Source organism: Xyrauchen texanus, chromosome 40 (assembly GCF_025860055.1).
Source record: "Xyrauchen texanus isolate HMW12.3.18 chromosome 40, RBS_HiC_50CHRs, whole genome shotgun sequence".
Lineage (NCBI taxonomy): Eukaryota > Metazoa > Chordata > Actinopteri > Cypriniformes > Catostomidae > Xyrauchen > Xyrauchen texanus.
Genome location: NC_068315.1, coordinates 18,982,620 through 19,005,338, shown reverse-complemented (window position 1 = coordinate 19,005,338; position 22,719 = coordinate 18,982,620). Strand labels below are relative to the sequence as shown.

Genomic DNA, 22,719 nt, shown 5'->3' with positions numbered 1-22,719 from the left:
CATCTTGAATCTACTCCAGAGGGAAATCCCCAGCAGGGAATTCTCCAAGGGCCGAAATTTCCCCCTCCCTTACATCATCTTGATGCGGAGCTGACTTAGAAGGCCCCGGCTGCACCTCCCCAGCCAGTGCATCACAAATCCCACACCGAGACACTCTGTCACTTACGCACAAATTTCCCTTAATAAAGTGGAAAACGCTGTCCAATCTGTGCCCAAGATTAGCGCACGGGTGAGGCAGGAACTAACCGCCGCCTCGACACTATGCTTTTGTCCCCGAAATTGAATTGTCACAGTCACTACAGGATAATCATGGATATCCCCATGCACACACCTTCCCTTCACCTTGTGACTTGCACCAAAAGCCTCATCTTGAACCAAGTATCGATGGAGGGAGGTTTGTCTGCAACCCGAAACCACTAAGGCCTGGTATGTACTCACGGGTATGCAGTACATCCCAGCTCGATCGGGGGCCACCTGTGGCACGTCAGGAACCAAAACCAATGTGCCCACCTTCATCACCGGGCAATGGTCCTGGAAATGTTCGGGCTCTCCACAGTTCCAACAGGCCGACCCAGGCTCTATGTCCACGGCAGCTGGTCCACCAACCTGGGAGTGAGAGCGGAGAGGGGCAGGGGATACCGGCAGGTAGTGCAGTCCCTCGAGCCGGGTAGCCGGATTGGAAGGGGTTACTCCCCATATCTGGGGAGGAGGAATAGGATGACAGGAAGCGGAGGAGAGAGAGCGAGGGGAGACAGGAGAGGTAGGAAGGAAAAAAAAGATCTCTGGGCTCGCCGGCTCCCGAATACACCGCCATATGGTCCTCTGCCAGCTGAATGGCCATTTGGAGTGACACCGGGTGGTGGCACTGTACCCAATCTCCATCCCTCTCGGAAGCCGAGAAATAAACTGCTCCAGTACCACCAGGTCGATCACAGCCCCGACGTCGCGTTGCTCAGCCAGCAACCACTGCTGGCAGGTGTCCCAGAGCTGTTGGGCAAATGTGAATGGCTGGTCGTGCTCAGCCAGGGTCAGCGAGCGGAAGCATTGGCGCTGTTGTCCTGGTGTCTAGCATGACATGTTGCAGAATGACTTTCTTCAGATCGGCATACACCAGGAGGTTCTCTGCTGGCAACTTCTGCACTGCGAACTGGGCCTCCCCGGACAACAGCTGTAACTAGAGGACTGCCCACTGGCTGCTTGGCCAACTGCATGCCCCCGCCATCCACTCAAAAAGCTCAAAGAAAGCCTCAGGATCATTCTGGAACCCCATCTTGACCAGGGGAACATGGGGCAGATCAGTCGTGGGGTCCGGGGTCGCAACAGCAGCCACCTTCTAGGGTAGCAAGCTCTGGAGCACCTGATGATCCTCCACTTGGGCCTGGAGGATGAATTGCTGCTCCTGCTCCATGCGCAGCTTGAGGGTCTTGAGCATTTCCTCCAGAGGTGAGGCCTCCATGGCGGTGTACTTCCTCCTTCAACTTCCCGGGTTTCAGCACCAGTGTAACAAAATTCTTAGGATGGGGTGCAAGGAGGAAGCAAGAGCTGGCGAAATTGAACTCAAACAGGTAATTTATTTTAACACAAGATTTGCTTTTCAGCATACAAGATTTTGCATTTCAGCACTACACACGAATGAGTCTGTCTGGGCATGTGTCTCTCCCCTAACTGTCATCCGGCTCACTTTTAAAACCCATCTCCACTCTCATTGCAATGACAAACAGCTGTTTTCCAGGTGATGATCCTTACCATTCTCATCTCGCTCTCCATTCACAAGCCGGCACTCAACCACGCCCCCACCACCACACCATTAAACTAAATTAAATGTTGTAAATTAGTAAGAAAATGGTTGTTATTAAACAACACACCAATTTATGATAAGCATACACTGCATACTGATCTGCAATGGCTCACGATTTGAAGATGGCCTGCTTTGTACTTTGTATCTCATTCATTCATTGGATGAAACTAATAGTTTTGATAAATTAATTTCTCTTTGAATGCCTGTCAGACAATGCTATTTTGTAAAACAAAGTGTAAATATGTGAAATATCAGATGAAACTGTGTAAGACTTTTCTTTAAAAGTGCAATTGTATCCATCTTATCACTTTTTCTATTTCAGGACACAAGACGCATACATCAACATAAACAGTTTTCCTTATAAATTTGGCAACAAATTTACTTGTTTTCCTTAATTCAAATATCATCTGTTAATTTCACAAATAAGATTGTAACTCAAATTATAACACTTAAAACTACACATGCTCTGTTAAGTCGCCAGTGTCACTCTGAGGCCATGCTCTGACACAAATATTTTGGTTCACAGATCCAATGTTAACAGTTTTTTACAGAACTATATTAACTCCAGGAGCAGTTTTAGGCTCAGTGGATGCATATGGGGATCATCCTTTGATGAAAAATAGTAATATAATAGTAATATAATACACTTTATAATTATTATTTATAATAATTTGACTGAAAACTAAAACTAAAGGAATCACTAACTCTTGTCTCAAGTCTCTGATACGCTTAATGTACCTTAACACTATTCCCTACTTTAAAACATGATTAAAAAAATAAACACTCTTTCCGTAGTTCAATGCACATTGTGTACAATTGACGGTTTTAAATCATTGAAACTTTGGGTGTGTGTAGAAATTGCAATTCCATAAATTAGAATAGAATAGTTGGTTATGAGAAAAAGTAGGTGATGGTCTAGCCAAAGTTTGCAAGATTCATGGCGTCTCTTAATAAAAGATTTAGTTTTATTGAAAAGTTTAGTTCAGTCCAGCGTTATGTACAAAATCTTCATTTTTTTCTAGATATTATTGGGATTATGGTTGCACAATAACCTGCATCTGGAATTTTACTAAATTCGGCTGATTAATCAGTTATCAGCCTTTGCCACAACCTTAGTTATCGGTATCGGCAAAATCCACTATCTGTCAACCTCCTGTCTAAAGCAAACACACATAGACTAAAAGCCACAAAACTCTCATTCTAATATCATGGTATCATCTTTATACATCCTCTCAGAATAGTGCAACATTTTTGTATTTTTCAAACAGCACAAATAAAGATCTCACCCCAACAAATGACCATGCTGAGCAGAATTTGAAATTAATTTTCAACAGCACACTTCCTATGCAGCACAGCCCGTGAGAACAGAAAAACTGTGCCATGCATGTCCCTTTAACCTATATAAAACACTCTATCACTCACTTAATTTAAACCATTGAAACCACTGTGGGTGTTTTACATGGTCTATAACGCACAAGCCCATACTCTCTAAACCGAATGCTGCAGAAGGTGCATAGTTAAGATGACCATCCCACCGCAAGTTTAAACCTGTGCAACATCGGAACACACACATTCTCAATGTCTTCCAATATGACTGGAGGCATCAATTAACACAAGCATTTACAAAAAAAAAACAGGATAACAACTTAAAGCCTCCAGCAGTAAATTAAGCAAGTTGTTTGGAAAAAATATGTATGGTCTCTTTTTTCTAACTAAACAAAGAATGATTGTACAGCTATTTAATCTTTAATTATCATCAGTCCTGCACAAACTTTGCGCCTTCAAACCTCTGCAGAAAGCTTTATTTCCGCAGAATTCAAACACCCACAGTTCACACATTGAACTTCAGTTAATTATTTCTTTAATCATTCATCCATCTTCAGTCTACTTCTCATTTTGTTCACATGCCCATGTTGCTTTATAAAGTTCAAAGCATTCTTTATTTTATTGCTTTCATTGTCCTTTATCATTCTTTACCCTTAGAGTTAGAAGAAGAATGCATTAAAAAGAAAGAGCTGGAACGAACCCCTGGAAGCAAGTCTGGGACAATCCCTGTAGCAGAAAAGGCTCTACAAGGAGCAGCTGTGGCAGTTACCAATGAGACATTAAAAACAACTTAAAGTATCATCTGACTGGGAGCATGCTGATGGCAATGTTCAATCCGAGCATTTAAAATTAAGAAATGCTGGCAGCCCAAGTCTCAAATGCACATTAGGCCCCCATCTCCATTTGTGAGGTAATGTAGCACATCTACTGACATTTGTAAGGGCATTAAATGTGTGGCCATAACTGAATTCAAGGCACAGTTTAAAGTGATACTTCACCCCCCCCCCCCCCAATAAAATTCTGTCATCGATTACTCACTCTCATGTTGTTCCAAATATATTTGACTTTCTCCTGTGGACCACAACAGGTGATGTTAGGCATAGGCACAATGGTAGCCTTATTCAGCATCTTTTTTTCATGAAATTGTTATTGAATTATTACTGAAGTGATCAGTCCTTCACATTCTGCCTAAAGGTGCAGTCACATTTAACTTTGCAACGGTGAAATTCTGCAGATGAAAGACAGTCATCTCAATAGAAATTTGTGCAATCGTGAATTTTGCACTATGGACTTCATGTGGAGTTCAAGTTTGGTGAACTTTGACAAGCAAATTCGCTGCATTTGACCAATATGAATTGATTGGTTTGGTAGTGACCTCTGTGTGGGCTGTGTTTTGTACACAGCTACACTAAATATTCACAATGGACAAGGATATCATTTTAGCGGCGAGATTCTTCTGAACTTCAGTGTCACAGGGTATAAAGTGCAGCATTAAAAACAGGTTTTAGGTGGTTTCTCGCTCTCAACGTCTGCCCACGCCTTCTTTGCCCGCGGAATAAGGCCGTACAAAGGTAAATGTGACCACACCTATTCACCTTCTTTGTGTTCCAAAGCAGAAATAAAGTCAGGAACAACAGGAGGGACAGTAAATAACGACAGAATTTGTATTTGTGGGTGAACTATCCCTTTGAGAATGAAAACAATAGTGGTCTGCTTTTTACTGTGAACATCTGATTAGAGTTGCTGGCTGTTGTCCTTAAAAGGCATCCTTTAACAAAATAAGTGGCTACGTTTACATGTACACCAATACTCTGATTATTGCAATTAATAAGGAATAATTCGATTAATTATTGGGCAAACCTCTTCAATTCAGTTTACATGCTACTTGCTAATACTCTGAGAAATGTGATGTTTTAATACTATATATTTAATACTTCATTTTAATACTATAGATAGTTTTTTGTTAAATAATATAAAAAATAAAACATCTTGTTGCAAATATGCAGCCTATCTTTAAATACAGCTTGGCATGAGGAAAATTAGTCAGTTTGTGAGTCTGTTTTTATTAAAAGAACTGGTTTAGAGTCATCCATTTGACCAATGGATGTGCTGTCTGTTTTAATTCACTAAAAAGGAATCGGTTCATTAGTCACTTGTTTGTTAATCAAATTAAACCACTGAATTTTGTTGTGTTGCGCCGCAAGGACAAATTCATTTGAAAGACATAGTTGCCATTTTTTTGTGGTATACAATCTTTTTTATCTCACCAACATTAAATTTAGACTTCAAACGGACATTCACAACTTGGGAAAATATGTTTTCTTTTGCCATGGGGCTGTATAATCTGCAGTTGGGGAGGACTACTGAAATGGAAAACAGTGCAAGAAAATGCTGTTTCGTATGAAGCCGAGAAGTAAGTGCAGCTTATGTTTCATGATGTTTTTGAACCTGTGCTTGAGTGTAACATCATCCGTCTGCAACATTAATGCAGGCGCACTTTGGTCAGTGTGGAAGAAATGTGATTAAAGCATTTACATGCCAGTTTAAAGCAATTAAAATAGGAGTACTCCACATTTCTTAATCCCATTATCATTACTCTGATAATTAGCATAATCGCAATATCATAATCACAATATTCTGTCATGAGCAACAGTTTAATTGCGGTATTGCCTTAATCGCATTATGAGGGTGCGTGTAAATGTAGCCGTGTCTAACTGAATGATTAAAAAAAAAAGTTAAGTACGGCTTGTCCAACATGTTAGCTAATGCATTTCTCATTATGAGCTCATCAGCATCTAGGGTCTATCAATACGCCAATCCCACCCTGAGGTCCTATGAGAAGAGAGGTGGAGTGGAAAGAAGAAATCATTTTGCGTTGAGCAGTTACCTAATATTTGAAAAGCCTTTTGAGAATATAATGTTTTTTTTTTCACTTGCTGTAAGCTTAAACAGTAAAAGCGGAGCTGCAATACCCATGGCTAGTTGTGTTCTTTTCTTTGAGAATTGCTAGATCACGTCTTTCACTTGCCAGCCACGGAAAAAAAATTTTAATAATAATAATACAAAAAAAACAACACATGTTACCATTATATATAACCTGGTATATATGATAGAAGGATTATCTTGCAAGAACATTCCTACTTTATTTGAGAAACAGTGTACAGACATGTATTGGGCAAGCTTACTAAACTGAAAGAAGGAAACAGCTCCCTGACATTCCTTTTCATGCAGGTCCACACCTGCTTTTAATCACCAGTCAAAGACATACTCTTACATTTACCTGAATAATGCACAGGGGGATGCAGGTAACCCCTGATCCTAATTACCATTGAGAATTAAATAATTATGGATGGAAAGACATGCACTTCAGGGGTTGATCATATTAGTAATTCCAATTAAAGTATTCCAGTAAAACTATGCTGGGAAAACAACTACTGATGATGCCTTTTTAACCTATTCAACAGTACGCAAAAATCAGCATTAAACAGCACAGTACCTTAATTATGAGATCCAAATTTCAGCTGCATTTGTATCTTGATGGCCTGTTGAAAGATTCAGTATTGAATGTGAAATATATATATATATAAAACAAACATATTACATGTACTCTTACAAAATAAGATCCTAAATGTATAGAGACATGATAGAAGATCAGTAAATACAGGTGGTTATGTAATAAGCTGTTATACGTCTGTAATAGCATTATTTTGAGCCTGCAGTTAAAAAATCTGAAAATCAACTGATATTTCCTGCCACGCAAGTTTAATTAAAATAGTTGCTCCTTGTTGGATTGTTTGTGTCAATCAAGAGTCAGATCCGCGTGAGTAGATGGTGAGTAGGTGTGCCCCAGCACTAGCTCGCCAAATACTCAATATATACCAACTAAAATAGTATAATCATGGTATAATCACATATTATACAACGTTATGGCTGTAAACTGGCTTAAGTAATAACAAGACAATCAAACACATTTCTTTATAACACTTTTCATCGCTTGCTGCTACACTGGTATGAATGATGCGACACGACAGGAAGTGAGAATCTTGTGTGCTGCCAAAAAGCTCATACATTTGAGGAAACATCATTGGATATCTCAAATAGACTACATAGAACAGATATAGCAGGCCAGATCCTCTCCGCAGTTCCATGCGTATGTAATAACAGACACTAGCACTGGATCAAGTGCAATGCGCGCTGGGCAACAATACATCAGAAGCGGATGAATTATGCCAGATTACAGATTTTTTTTTTTTTTTTACAATTTCAAGCCTTTCATCGCTTAAATGGGGATTTGCATGTGTTACTGTCTGGTTTGAACAACTTACCGAGTCACAAAGTGAATTATAACAATCGTTCGGCTTTATAAAGGTGTTCATATACTCAGAAAACTGTATTGAGGCACCCGGCTACTATCTGCAGTTCAACCGCAGAGCAGTGTGAAGCCAGCTAATTGAGTCACAGCACTTCCTGAAGATAAAAGTCCTCTTCGTAGTGAGCTAAATAAAAACATTCACTCACTTCATTCAGTCACATCATTCGCTAATGTATACGTTGCAATGTGTTGCATAATGCTGCTTAAAAACAAGAAGACAGGACTAGGTTATTTAGAAGAGGAATATCACAAAATAATGTAATTTATTAGAAAGCCTTGGAATGACCTAACTTTAAATAGAACGTATTTTATTTAAGATTTTCTTCTTTTTCTATTTTTCAATTTTGTATGTACTTTTTTCTTTTCTTCCTCCTTTGTCATTATGGTAATGTCTTAGTTGAGATGTTTTTCTTAATGTGTGGATGCCTTGTTTGTTGTAAATATATAGATTTTATAGTAAAAAAAAAAAAAAAAAAAGGACTAGCTACTTTGAGTTGAGGTAAAAGTCACTACATCACTACATTTTCTCCAAATTCTTTTGCAGCCTGCTGAGACATTTTATCAGAACTGACATTATTAAAAAACACAATGAATGCCATTTATACTGGATGCTGTATATATATTCAGTACAAGGTACCAATTAGACATCCAAGTAACTAACTTTTAAATGATTTATTGAGGCACTTACACAAGTTTACCATGAGGAACGAACAAATTCACATTCTGAAGTGAACTGTAAACATTTTAAAGGCAATACATTCAAAACAGCAAATGTGCATCCACATTCTGTTTTACTGCCTTACTAGACTAATGAAAATAACATTCTCCAATGAGTTCACATTTATGCATGTTTTGTAGCTGTATAAAACAGTGAACAAGCCAAGTACAAAATAGTTGTTTGCACCAAATAAATTGATGACAAAATAATAAAAGAAAAACTTAAATATAAGGCCCCTTCTTGTCATAAAACAACAGTGACAATAGAGCTGTCATCAGAATAAGAATATATATATATATATATATATATATATATATATATATATATATATATATATATATATAAACCAACATTTAAACATATTATAACCAAGTCATTCCACTTGCTACAATAACATGTAGGCACTACCTAAAAGCAGAAATTACAGACAAATCAATTAGAGATTAGGTTGCTTCATACTAACCACAGCCTTCTCGGGCTTATAAGACAAAATATTTATGACACAAGTGTTGGTTTGCTGTAATTCCTTCCTCTCCAATTACTCTTCTATGAATTTTCTACCCAGCCCCATCTTGTTTGGTGACTGTTTCCCATGGACAGATGATTTCTTTGACACCTCCTCGAACTGTATCAGAATTGTCGTCCTCCTCATCTTCTGAATCGATGGGGTAGATCCGGCATTCAGGTGGGATGTCAACTTTGATTTGAAAAAAGCTGTGAAAATAACGATGTGTTGTTACAAATTTTTACAAGTATTTTAAGAATATTTTCAGAGATATTTACTGTGTGTGCATTAATGATATTCTCAGTTATGTTTAATTGAAGTATCAACTTTCTCTCAGATGTTTCTCCTAAAATTATTTAGAAGAAAAAATTGCAAAACATTTGTCCATTTTACAGTATAAAATCAATGTGGAGAAGCTATGCTATGCTATACATTCACTCTCATCAATGACAAGGAGAAGAAAATGTATATTTAAGAGATTTCTTTCTTTTGGGATCATTGTAATGCATTCCATTCCATGTCCAACACTAACTTTGCAATCCTTCTGGGTTGTGCAGGTGGCTCCACTCCAAGTGGCTGGACTTTCCCTCCCCCTGAAGTAACAGCACATTTTGGGGAAAGGCTGGCAAAGACAGATTGGGCATTGCATCCTCTGCGGAGGAGTCTGCTTAGTGACAGAGCTACACGAGACTTAGGGGCAGGTGGTTGGTTCTCTTCCTCTGATACTGATGCCTCTGCAATGGATGGGAAATGGGAGGAAGAAGGCCCTCCATTGCCATCAAACCTCCTTTCTGAAGCTGGAGTACTGTCGATTGCCACACTGATGGGAGAGGGGCAGGCAGCACTGTTGGGCAGGGTCATGAGACCAGGAGAGGCAGTGGACTGGGCTTCACAAATGCCTGTATACACTGCTAGGTGAGGCACAGGGGCTGTGAACCGGCAGAGCTGAAGGGCACAGTTCATACAACGTATATATTAGTATTTCCTAAATGTTTATATTGAACAACCACATTTAAGGAAGAAAATAAAGATCATGCAAAATAGTGCATCCTTTGGGGGATTAATCTCTTGGTCTCCTCTTTGTTCGGGCTAACCACAGAATCAATGCAGCATGGGCACAAGTGAGAGGTGTCATGAAACATTGATTCTGAGTGTTGCTTTCCTTATGCAATGTAAAAGAACTGACCAAATTTATGACCACAGGGGTGTAGATTCTGGGGGGTGTGTTAAGGGGAGCAAGCAAGTACAACCCCCCACCAATATTTATACCATGATCAGTGGAAACATGTAAATGCTTCATGCTGCAACCCTAAAAGGATTTATAGTACATAATACTTTAATATTGATCGGTTTTTACCCAACATATCGCTTCAGAAGACATGGATTTAACCACTGGAGTAATTTGGATTACTTTTATGCCTTTATGTGCTTTTTTTGAGCATCAGAGATGTCACTTGCCACCATTCACTTGCATTGGATGGAGAAACAGAGCTTAGATATTCGTCTTCATCTGGGATGGCATGAGGTTATTAAACAATGAAAGAATTTTTGTTTTTGGGAGAACTATTCCTTAAACGTAGACTGTGAGTTTTTTTTTTATGTTTTTGGGTCAAAGGTGTAATGTTTTAATTATTCTTCTATCAGTTCTATAAGCATGATTTATAACACCAAATTTACTTCACCTTCAGACTATTAAAAAAAAAAATTACTAGCACACTTTGATTTGAGATTGAGTAGAAACATCTGAAAGGATTTTGTTCTGGTTTACTTTGCCTTCATTTTAAATACCTACTTTAAGGATGAAATATTGAAAATAATGTTTTATGTTAATTTGTGCACTGTTTACAAAACCACAAAAAAACAAATGGTATGTTCATTACCTCTCAGTTAACAGCATTTCATTTAGACAAGTCAAACGTCAAAGTTAATTTAGACACATGGGTAGTGACAACTATACACAACATTTTGTGTTACACAATGAGATACATTTACATATACTGTAGGTGAATGATAAAGACACATGAAGTTTTATAAATGAAACAGACATGAGACAAAAACAAACTTGAGTAATGTGTAGGATAACATGCAATGTATTTGATAATGTTTGGTTTTACATAATGAAAAACTGATGTAGAATCTGACAAAATAAAAATAGCCTACTGAATGACATAAAAGGTTAAAAATGATAAACTGGTCTGGGTAAAGAGGTACATATAATGGCCAAATAAACAATGCCTACATGGATGCCTATTCCAAGAATTAGTGACTAAAAGCTAATAATTACTGGAGGCATTTTAAAGATATATAAAGCAAACATTCAAAAACTAGAAATCTCTGATGCATCAGCATTAAAATAAATAGCAAATGAGTCTCTGTTGCTCCCTAAATAAATACATAAATATTAAACAGTCTTGTAGAGCGTTTTATTGCATTGACTCTAATTGCTCTTTGTTTATGGAGTAGTTGCTCATGTTCTATTCCCGTGCACAAAGTATCCCCTCAGATTTTGGGTTTCTTTTCCAGTTTGCTCATGACCTGTGTAATGTCCACTGGGCCGCTTGCTGCGAGTTTTGTCTTCTGTTCCTCCTCCTGCTGTCTCAGAATGATGGGACTCAGGCTGGGCCGCCGTCTCTTGGCATTCTGCTCCAACTGAACCTCACTAGGAGACATCAGAAGGGAGTTTACAAAGAGTATGTTTAACCCTCATGCTCTGTTAAAGCTCCAAAAAAATCATTTTCCTCTTCTCAATCTTATGAGAACTTACTTTAACTGTCCTCTATGATTAACACTGAACTGGGACCAAACAGAAACAATATTACTAGAATGTATTCTACTGAGAGACTAACGGTTCAAAGAATGAGTACGAAAACTGAAAATGTACGGAAGTCCCTTTCAATTAATCTGGAGTACAAAGGTTATTTTTTTAATGTTGGCCCACTCAGTGTGTGCCTGCAAGCAGGAGACAGAGATTTAGGGTATATCTTGATTTTAGATGGCCAGATGTGTATTTGAAATATTCGAAACCTTTTTGGGGATATTTTTAATATTATAAATAATTGTTTTGAAAAATACTGTATACTATACTGTATGCTATGCGTGTTATGATTTCTATACTGATCATTTCTTGACATGGGGAAAAAATTAAATAGCTTATTTTCACTTATTTTGAGTGATTCAAGTCCCTTATTTTGTGCTTGTTTTCCCAGACCAGGGCATTTGTTTCTTTGCACACTGCAACTGGTACTCATTCTACCTATTTGGAAAGGAGGATGCGGACTGCCGGATATCAGAATATTAATAGAATTTGAAAATAAATTAATTTAAGATTAATTTCAAAATTACTATTACTATTTTTACATCTACATAATTGGGGTCTCTTTGACCACAACCACAACAACTGTATTGTCAATCTCAAAAGCGCATGAGGATTAATGTGACAGTAACTGACTAGAAGGGCACATCTGACCTAAATCTGTGTGCCTCAGGAGCAATGGCCCTCCTCTGAGTCTCCTTGAACACTGGGGACTTAAGATATCGTCCGTATGAATCCTGTATGAGAAAACAAATCTAACATTAATTTCATGCTTGCACAGGTCATTAGCATTTTACTTCACATTAGTTCAGAGACCTTTTTCATGAGCATGTAAATATGAGTCTGGGCAGCATCCAAAACATAGCGATGAGGGTGTGCCAAACCCTTGACTGTTATGTCCATGGTTTTGCCATCAATGTTGATCCATCGAGGAGCTCCACGAGCCAAAAAGGTCCTAATTAAATAAGTTTAAAAAAATGTCTGGTTTAATTTATGTAGTTAATAATGTAATTTATAACTTGAGCAAGTAGAGCAAAATATCTGAAAAAAGAAAAGAATTACATTGTGTCAATATAATATAATATAATATAATTGAATCTATTGTTTACCCAAGTAACTTACAGTACATTAAATGTATACATTTTTGTGCGTTCCCTTGGAATCAAACCCATGAGGTTGGTGTTAATAGTTCAGGTACATATATGATATAGCACCGGAACATATGCTGTATTTTTCATGTGCACTGGACAACAGGCAAAAAAATATGACACTCACTTATAGATCTGCTGAGCTTTTTCTTTCATTGTCTCAGCAGCACCCCATTTCAGATCCTCACACGCTTCCCAGAAGGCAAGATTCTCACCTATTAACCAATCATATTACAGTATAGTCACATTCTCCCCAAAATGAATGGCAATTTTTGAAGTTTTGAACCATCAGTCTTGTTTAGGTGCAGTCTTAAAAATACCACAATAGACCCAAAATGAAACTCAAAATGAAAGTGGTGCAAGCTGAGAACAATACAAACCACTGAACTCCTTCTTAAGGAAGAGACGGAAATCAGCCCTTCCTCGAGAATCAGAAAGCAATTCTCCAAAACTGAAAGTCCAGCGTTCCACCCTCATTCTAGTGGGAATCTCAACACTGTTCAAAACAAACATACATAGAATATTGAAGGCCAAACAAATAATCATTATTATACCATGCTTGATTAAGATTGGTTGACGGACGTTCTAAGGTGTGCAATTATTTTTCAAGTAAACACACGGCTATGAAGTATTTCCATTTCTTGACTGCAAAACGGTTGCATACCAATTCGCCAAATAATTTCAGTTATTTCAAAGATCCCTACAGACTACCACAAACAAGTAATCATATAAGCAAAACATCTAAAATAAAATTGGTTAAGCACGTCAAACAACCTCTATAATATCCTAAATTAATTTCAATTTCGGTTGAAATGCGCCCTAGCATTCCTTGTCTCTCCCACATTTACACACGCTCACACACACACACACACACACACACACTACCTTGTTACTCTAATGCTGAAAAGCAGCGCACCCTCCATTGCTAGTTCTAACGTGACGTTTACAAACTAGCAACAAAGTCTTGAACTGTATCAAAGCTAGATACATTTAATCAATACAACAATTTATATATTATCTGAAATATCTGTGGGAAACACCCTCGTGCAAGCCTCGATATCCTCCGTTGTTAGTAAAGTGATGTTTTCGAACTAGCAACGAAGCTGAAATCTGAAAATGTCTTGAGATAAAACCCTGAACGATGTATTAATTTATGGTAACCATGAAATAAGCGGAATAATTGACTCCGGCCCATTGAATTATTGAAAATCGCTGCGAGTCATGACCGCATTACCACCTCAGGTGTGCATTATTTTCAATAATTCAACGGTCCATCCCGTACAGGGTTGGGAGGGTTACTTTTGAAATGTATTCTATTACAGATTACAGAATTCATGCTGTAAAATGTAATCTGTAACGTATTCCGTTAGATTACTGAAGGTCAGTAACGTATTCTAAATACTTTTACTTATTACTTCTTCAGCACTGGTCGATTGTTTCACTTGTTTTGACTATAAAAACTCTTCCAGTACAGTAAGACAAAATACACGTTAAAAATACATTCTCTGAAAAACCTAAATATCTTATGCAGTGTTGTTTCTAAAACAAGATAAAGTAAATTGATCTTGTTTAAAGGATGTTTTAGATATTTTTTACAGGAAAACAATAAATAAATCATAATCAAGAATATGATTTTTGCCCTAATATCAAAGGTATTACTAGAAAAAAAGAAAATATGATCCAACTTGAATTTTATTGCTAAAAAAATATGATCGTGTCAAATGGCTAGAAATAGTATTTTAGCTTAGAAATAAACCTTGTGTAAATTGTAATCTTTACGCTATTTCTTCTGCTCCAAACTTACTTAAAACGTACTTCTCTGTCTGCTCGTATGAATATAACAAATCATAAGAAAGTGTTTCACCGCTGTTCAAATGCACTTTGGATTGCGTCATTAAATGAAACAAATGACAATAAAATGTAAAGTAATCTATTCAGTAATCAAAATACTTTTTGGATGTAACTGTACTAATGTACTAATTATTTAAAATGTAACTGTAGTGGAGTACAGTTACTTATATTTTGTATTTAAAATATGTAATCCCGTTACATTATTCTGTTACTCTCCAACCCTGCTTACGTAAGACTTTACAATAACACTAACAATGAACAAAGGTTTTTTTTATTATTTATTTTTATTGATTATAAAGTATTAATTATTAATGTATAATATTTTTATTATGCATTTTATTGAATTAAACTTTTTATTTTACAAAACAAAATACTTTTGTTAATTTTAGTTCTTGTTAATTCAAAATGCATAAAGTAATGTAAACAAATACAACTTTTAATTAAAAAAAAGTATTAGAACATGTTGTAGAATTGTGTTCATTGTGAGTTCAAGTTAACTAATGTAGTTACCTAATGTTAATAAATACAGCCTTGATGCCGTGTTCATCAAATCAAACCCTAAAAATAATTTGTCATATAAAATGTTAAGTTTGTTTCTGTCATTGAAATTTCATGTATTAGATATTAAGGCTCACTTTGGCATGTGGATGGTCCAATATGTAACATCATCTGTTAACCAGGGGTTGCTTGGGAGGCAGGCATGGAGAAAGGGGTCGTGCTCTTTGTATGTTGACGTGTACTTCACAAGTCTGCAGAAGATTGCAATAAAATAACTGTTAACTGTAACTGGTTGAAGCATTATTTTCAATCCAGAATAAAATTCTAGCTATAGTGCTAATCATAACTGGAATTGTTATATCATGGTAAATGATATAAAAATATTGTGTAAAAATATCACAATAACATACGCTCCAATTGATACAGATGACTTCACCCTTGGCCTCATAATACACTGCTGAGTGAACAGAATCTACGAGAAAACAAAATGATTCATCGGTCAAGAAAAAACAAAATGCACATCCTCTCACAAAGATATGTGTGCTAGATTTATAATGTTGATACTTACAATTCTTCTGTAGTAGTCATGTGTTTCTTTCTGAAAATAAGTTTAAGTGCAAAGAAAGGAAATGGTGAGTCATGCGCAAGAACTCTGCATCTAAATCAAAAGATGTGAAGAGACTCTCATGTGCATGTTATGAGTCATGGAGAAAATAGATTGAATATGATTTCTTTGTGGACTTGCAGTAGTCATTTGAAAAAGCATCATCAAATTTGTAACAAACAGAACCCAAATTTTAAGATCCATTGAGCATGTGCTATCATTTTGAAGTCATCTGCTGTTCCCTGTCAAGTGGATTCTTGCTTGTTACTCACATAAGTTTAGGAATAAAATCTGTGGAAAAAGAAAAAGAGAGAAATCTGGTAAATAGTTGTAAAACAAGCATATTGCCATGACTTGTTGGAAAACCGAATGAGGGCTTTGCTGTTGCAAACAGTGAGATTATGACCATTTAAATCCTATTGGATTTTAGCTGACATACTGTAAATATGCATGTACTTGAGCCCCCCACTGCACTAATCTCAGAAGGTAATATCTATTAATTTTGGTTATACAACCCCTTGTCTTATTACAAAAAGATTCTTCCACTAATAAGACTGAGAGAGAGAACCACACTATAGCGACCGCGAGGAGGTTAACCCAACGTGACTCTACCCACCCTAGCAACCGGGCCAATTGGTTGCTTAGGAAGCCTGACTGGAATCACTCAGCATGCCCTGGATTCAGACTTGTGATTCAGGTGTGGTAGTAAGCGTCTTTACTTGCTGAAAGTACTATATATATTTTTTTTAATTGGATGCTCAACACAATCAGATACATATCTCTTTCTATATTGTATAAACCTAGCTTGCATAATTTTGTATTCTTAGTCCTAAACAAAATTCAAATATCTTAATTTCAAATTTAGCTCCTTAATAGTTATAATTAGCTGTAACACCTACCTTTACCTCCTCCACATTGGGGTCGACCATCCTGTCATGTCCATAGTCCATGGCACTAACTGTCCCTGGCTGTTGAATTTGAATAAATGTTTTACTCAACTGCAATGTCATGCTGAAGTTCTGGTTTATTTAACTGTGACCTGACTTAAAGAGTTGAAGGATAATAATATTTAAATGTCTCACTCAATCTCTCACATCTTTAAGCCACTTAAGAAAAGAAATACATTACTTTAATTAAATTGTCTCCTAAATCAAATTAAGGCAACTCACTGGTGGTCGATGTACAACCCAGTAGGCTCGTTCCTGACAGTCAAAAACCACTCGATCTGGCTTCTTCCTCTCCTTTCCCGCCCTACACAAATAAGCACATTATCATGTACCAACAACTCCCCAAAAACCCTTTGATCAATAATGGCCCTGTGCAGGAGCATAGGGACACATTAATAAATTTAGTTTTTGAAAAGCAATGAACATCTCCCAAATATTGGGGGAATTATGAATATAATTTCTAAATATAAATTCTAAATAAAAATGAATCCAATATATTTTAACTAAACCGCCTGTGACCCACCTGTACTGCTCTTTGGCCTGCATTACAATAAAATCCCACTTGTGATTCATCCATTTGTAAAGGTTGTTGTACTGTTCCTGGGAAGAAAATCACAGAAGATTAAGTCTTTATTAACTAATTATTTGCCATATAATATATTACACAGTTAAAAACCTTCCTTTGCATAATAACAAAATTACCTGTTCATATAGCTCCAACATCCCTTTCTTACGTATATTTCTCTTTGCCAAATAAATAGCTGAAAATACACACAAAACCCTCTGACATTGGCAGTAAAGTGATATCACACTATATGACTATATTTCACACTTTCTGTCTGAAAGCTTAGGAAATTACAAAACCTAAAAACATCCACCTGAATTATTGCTATGACAACGAATAAGCATAAGTTGAAATTGAAATATAATTACACACCAAAGTCTGTGTCCTCAACTGGCCATTGCTGTGCAGGCCAAAAATATGGTGTCTGGAAGAAATGTGAAAGATTAGTGCAAACCATACACATTGTACAAAGTGGTAACCTGCCATTGTTACCTTAATTTGCTATTTTTACCTGATCACTGTGTAACCTTATGTTCTCAAGTTGACTGAGTGATGTTAAATCATATTTCTGACTTGAATCAAACTGGTTTATTTCAATGTTAACACATGAAGCATATTATTTGGTAAAACATTATTTTTTTCAATGTACATTGTAAAAAAAAGATCAGATGAAACTTAAATTGTGCTTCTTGTGATAACATCCAAAATAACTGGTTTTATTCAGGTCAGCATTTTTATTTAATTTGAATAAATCAACATGGCAAATTTTTAAGCAATTTTTAAGGGTTAAATCAAGTAGAAATAGATCCTTGAGCTACAACTGTAGGTTACCACATTTTACGGTGTGGTATTTGAAGAGGTGGCTTGTGCATGTTACCTGAAAGCGATACAGAGATGTGTCTGGTTTAAGGATAAGTCTTTTATGATCCTGTAGTGGATAGATGTACCCAAAAGCCACCATCATGGTACCCATAGCTCGGGCCTCTAGCATTAAGCATTAGATAGTTACTTATTGCATCTAAAAATTCACATGAACACACCACTCCACTTGTACAGAGGAGTAGATTTTATATAAGCCAGTCAGAAACAAAGACATTTTCAATATATTATATTACTAGAAAACATAGACCATGTTCATGACTTACCCGAGGCATCTATTTTGAATCGATTAGCAACCCATGCAACAATGTCTTCCCCTGAAACAAAAATATATACTACAGTAAAAACATTTCAGTGAGAGTATACACAACATTTCAGTGCAATAAAAGGCTGCATCAGAGGGAGGAAAAATTGGCTTTCAGACTGAATGTGCCCACCCAGGGGTCAGCAGTAGAGAGAGAAAACGGCGAGAGATATTTCCTGACTGACAATCAATACTAACATCAGGATATATGAAACATTGTGAGAAACTATATTCAGTGGGAGATACGAGTAAAAGAAAAATATAGATGCAGAATTGGAATAAAAAAATGTAGGCAAAAATGAAAGGAATATTCCGAGTTCAATTCAAGTTAAGCTCAATCGACAGCATTTGTGGCATTATATTGATTACCCCCAAAAATGTGACTTGTCCCTCCTCTTTAAAAAAAGGTTACCGTGAGGCACTTACAATGGATGTGAATGGGGCCAATTTGAAATGCAGAAATGTGACTCTTATAATTTTATAAAAGCACTTACATTCTTTCTTCTGTTAAAACACATGTATTATTTGAGATGTGAAGTTGTTTATGTTGTCATTTTAACAGTCATTGTAGGGTTTTAGGGTCTGTTGACATTACATCGTCATGCAACAAAGTTGTAAAATTGGCTATACCTTTAAACTGAAAAGGTTAGTCAGTGATTTATCACACAAAAACCATGTTAACACGAATATTGTTTACTTATTTTGGATATACTTTTGAAACAGGGAGTACTTTAATGTTACCGATTGGCCTCCATTCACTTCCATTGTAAGTGCCTCACTGGCACACAGATTTTATTTTTAATTTTTTAAAGAAAAGAGGGAATGAGTCTAAATAAATTTTTGTGGTAATCAAGATTATGCCACAAATGTTGTCGAGTGAGCTTAAGTTGTATTGAACCCTGAATATTTCTTTAAAGGAATAGTTCAACCTAAATGAAAATTCAGTCATCATTTACTCAGCTGATCTGCGGGAGAGTGAGATAAAGGGGAGACGGAAGCACCAGTTCAAGAGAGAGAGAGAGAGAGAGAGAGAGAGAGAGAGAGAGAGAGAGAGAGAGACGCACGCGGCCGCGTTGCATGTCTGTCCTTATGTTTATGTTTGTTTTATGCTGTGTTTCTGATTAATCTTTATGTTAACTGTTCAGCGGATTCACGCCTCCTCCTTGCCCGTCCTTATACTGTTACAATCTCCTTTTGTGTTCCATAGAAGAATAAAAAACCTTTGTTTGGAACAACATGTGGTTGAGTAAATGACGACATAATTTTTTATTCTTGGGTGAATTATTCCTTTAAATATAGATAGAAGCTAAACACTAAATGCATCCAAATGAAAGGCACATCAAGTAACCACACTGAGTATTCAACAGAAAAGTAGGTGCGTTCTCAAAATAGGTATCGCATTATGGCTTGGTATACCGCTGTGTGTCTCACTGTGGCTTTCCTGATTGAGACTAATGAGTAGACCTCTGCAGGGGTGAATTTGTGTGGCTTCATTAGTGAGGAGGGTGGGAGGCCTGCTAGTCTGAGGAGTATACCATATCATTTCAATACATTTTTAAATAAATAACCTCAGGCGTCTTTCCATTATATCCAATTACAGAAAAAATGCTTTGAATAATCATTAGGCGAATAATCACCCGCTCCAATTAAGTTTAAGCAATGCAATTAATCAGTTATGCCTATTTAACGTGTGTCACATTAACTACCAACCTGTACATATGCTCTTTTTAATTATATGTAAAAGAATTTCAAGCTTCTAGGTGCAGAACAGCATTATGACTGAGAATGGGAATTACAAGAGCTCTTCTCCCTGAGACCACACAGCATAGAGGAGAGAGTCATCAGAAGCAGTTGCTCTGGGGTTGTCATGGCAATAGATTCTTCAGTCTCAGACCTTCATAAGCAGCCTCAAAATGCATGGACCACACAGATAACTAGCACTCCCAAGGAGTAATCCAGTATCAGAAATCAGTACAAATCAGCATGAAAGCTCATGTGGAGCTTCTCTCTTGCACAGAACTTGACCGAGAGTAATAGTACCACATGATGTGAAAATAGGCAGCCATTTCTGATCTTACCTGTTATGGCATGTGGGATGATGGTGATAACAAGCCTCTGGGTCTGAGATTTCACACCAGTCTTGGGGTCCTGCATCTCCAACACCACAGCCTCGATCTACCATGCAAAGTATACCACAGAAAGAGGATGCACAATGTGATAACATGAAACATCTTGTGAATACAGAAATCCACAAAGAAAATGGGTAGTTCAAGGGATAGTTTCTGCCAGAAATGAAAATTATGCCATAAATTACTCACACTGTTCTAAACCTGTATGATTTTCTTCAGTAGAACACAAAAGGAGATGTTAGGCAGAATGTTAGTCTCAGTCACCATTCACTTTCATTGTATGTTGAAAATAAAAAGTTGCAATGAGAGTGAATGGTGACGGAAGCTGTGGTTCTGCCTAACATCTCCTTTTGTGGTCCAAAGAAAAAAAGTCAGTTGGGTTTCAAACAACATCAGGGTGAGTAAATAATGACATATTTCATTTTTGGGTTAATTTCCAGAGGTACTTTTGCACTTTACACTGAGCTTTATCACATTACAGTAAGTAGTCCACCATGAAGTCTGATTCATCCCTGCTGCTTTATGGTCTGAAGGGGCTGAAGCTGACCTCTTAGAAATGTGTCCAGTGATTCATTTGTGACTCAGCTGATTGAAGTTTGCCTTTCTTTGTCACGGTCTCTGGCTTTTGAAGACTGGTCTGGATCACAGAAAGCACTTGGCCAAGTGATTGGGTCATTACTATCGTTGTGTATTGGCAGAGAGCAAAGTAATATACCAAGAATATGTGGCTGTGGGGAGAACACTTCAGGCACACACTTTCAAGTATCATAGTGATACAAGAAGGGCTGCATTATACCAGAGACTCAAAGCAAAGTTACACTGACACCACAAGAAGAAAGTGACCTTATAAGAGTAAGCTGATAATAAACAGTTAACACATATGAACAGTAAATAACACTAGGAATATATTTTGTAAAAAGGAAAACAACAAATTTAAGGTGTGCACAGAAAACAACTCACAAAATCAGTCACAAATCAAAGCCAACGACTTACAAAACACCTTGTCATAAAAGACTGAAAACTAAGAGACTTGTAAGAAACAATGTAGTAGAATTCTGCCCTGCCAAAATAATGTAAATTCATTAAAAATGATTACTTGAAAAACAAACTTGATGAAGGCATCAGAATCCTAATAATAAATCAATCTGATTAAAAAGTTCCTCTGTAACTAAAACTAAGATACTCCTGATTATTTTAAGAAACACGATTTACTATTCTAAATAGACGGAAATTAACATTGATAATTATAATAACAGTGGAAATCACAACTGATTGTTATAATAACAGTCTATAAAACACTAGGCTCGAAGGGTTTCTTGTTAGATTCTACTCATCAAATGCAATATTTTTCCTAACCGAAAGTGTTGTGAGAATGTAAATAGCACAGACGGTGATGATGAGCTGTGGATAGTGCTCTCAACCCACCTTCTTCAGGCATGCGATACGCGGTCTGTAACGCTGGCCATGGTCACTTACATTCCTAATGGTCATATTTGCTTCTTCACACCGCACAGTCTGTCGACGGTCGTAGTATGACAATGAAAGTGTAAACACTCTGTAGGTAATATCACTGTCGTTGGCTATGTCTACTCAATAATCATCACTAATGCACACAAAGACGATGGCTGTGTAAGGTAACAGCTCCGTTCATTTAGGTAAACCTGTGTATGCAGTCCCCTAGCAGTAGATAAACAGAGCGCAATGATTGTGCTAGAACACCTTGTGTCCAGTAGATGGCGACATTCATTGTCTCAGCTTGCTGTCTTCTTCAGATTCGTGCACCTGTTTTGGCTGATGTGCGCACACACAAAATGTGGTCCATAGCCTACAAGTCTACTTTGGCTATAGTCCATAAATCAACAATAATTGTCCTACCATTAAAAGGTTTTACAAAGAAGAAAAAACAAAACCCAAATGTGTAGGCCTACCACATGCAACAGCAATAACTGTTTGACCAACAAACTTTTATTTTATTTTTTATTTTTTTAAACTAATAATAAAAAAGGTGGTGTTGCATTATTAAAACTCTAAATAGTTTTCACAGTATCTTATTCAAAATGATTTTACTTAATACAATACCCAGGATGTATCACAAGATCTTCTGACATTTAATCGTGTGCCAATTATTGATATCAATAATTGAACTGGGCCTAATATTAGTAAAAATGCCAAATCTTTATATCAGTAATTAGGTTTGCACTGGATAAAATAAATATGCAATCACCATAAGACCCATTATTGACGTTAAAATGTTAATTTCAAC

At 36.9% G+C, this 22,719-nt stretch overlaps 2 protein-coding genes across 5 annotated transcripts in view; both read right to left on the bottom strand.

The window, feature by feature from the left end:
- Nucleotides 1-7,548, bottom strand: part of LOC127633259 (myocardin-related transcription factor A-like) — a 40,415-nt gene extending 32,867 nt beyond the window's left edge. The window contains exons 1-2 of one of the 2 annotated variants that reach the window (XM_052112214.1): nt 7,450-7,548; nt 6,621-6,666 (exon numbers count right to left, since the gene is read on the bottom strand). The gene's annotated coding sequence lies outside the window, so the exon portion shown is untranslated. Of the gene's footprint in view, nt 1-6,620; nt 7,115-7,449 lie in introns of those variants that run through there. The other variant, XM_052112213.1, reaches the window with a different exon arrangement.
- Nucleotides 7,549-8,590: 1,042 nt separating this feature from the next.
- Nucleotides 8,591-22,196, bottom strand: rgs9b (regulator of G protein signaling 9b). Of its 3 annotated transcripts, none has more exons than XM_052112216.1 (19): nt 21,882-22,196; nt 20,406-20,502; nt 18,290-18,340; nt 18,022-18,128; nt 17,517-17,568; nt 17,282-17,340; nt 17,103-17,179; nt 16,802-16,883; nt 16,538-16,600; nt 15,597-15,626; nt 15,439-15,500; nt 15,166-15,279; nt 13,060-13,175; nt 12,807-12,894; nt 12,348-12,486; nt 12,186-12,286; nt 11,255-11,378; nt 9,252-9,664; nt 8,591-8,928 (listed from the first exon to the last, which is right to left on the bottom strand). In XM_052112216.1, the coding sequence occupies exons 1-19, from the start codon at nt 21,945-21,947 to the stop codon at nt 8,772-8,774; spliced, it is 1,998 nt and encodes a 665-aa protein (XP_051968176.1). In that variant the 5' UTR covers nt 21,948-22,196; the 3' UTR covers nt 8,591-8,771. The 3 variants fall into 3 exon arrangements, with proteins under 3 accessions (XP_051968176.1, XP_051968177.1, XP_051968178.1); XM_052112217.1 differs by having other exon boundaries at nt 12,186-12,268; nt 21,882-22,193; XM_052112218.1 differs by lacking the exon at nt 21,882-22,196 and adding an exon at nt 21,004-21,071.
- Nucleotides 22,197-22,719: the final 523 nt, after the last annotated feature.

Excerpts from the sequence above, each read along its gene's own strand:
- rgs9b (XM_052112216.1), bottom strand. The coding sequence starts at position 21,947 with ATGACCATTAGGAATGTAAGTGACCATGGCCAGCGTTACAGACCGCGT. Across the intron at positions 16,884-17,102 it reads CAGGCCAAAGAGCAGTACAG|GGCGGGAAAGGAGAGGAAGA; the intron begins GTGGGTCACAGG and ends TTATTTGTGTAG. Across the intron at positions 13,176-15,165 it reads TGGACCATCCACATGCCAAA|TGTTGAGATTCCCACTAGAA; the intron begins GTGAGCCTTAAT and ends TGTTTTGAACAG.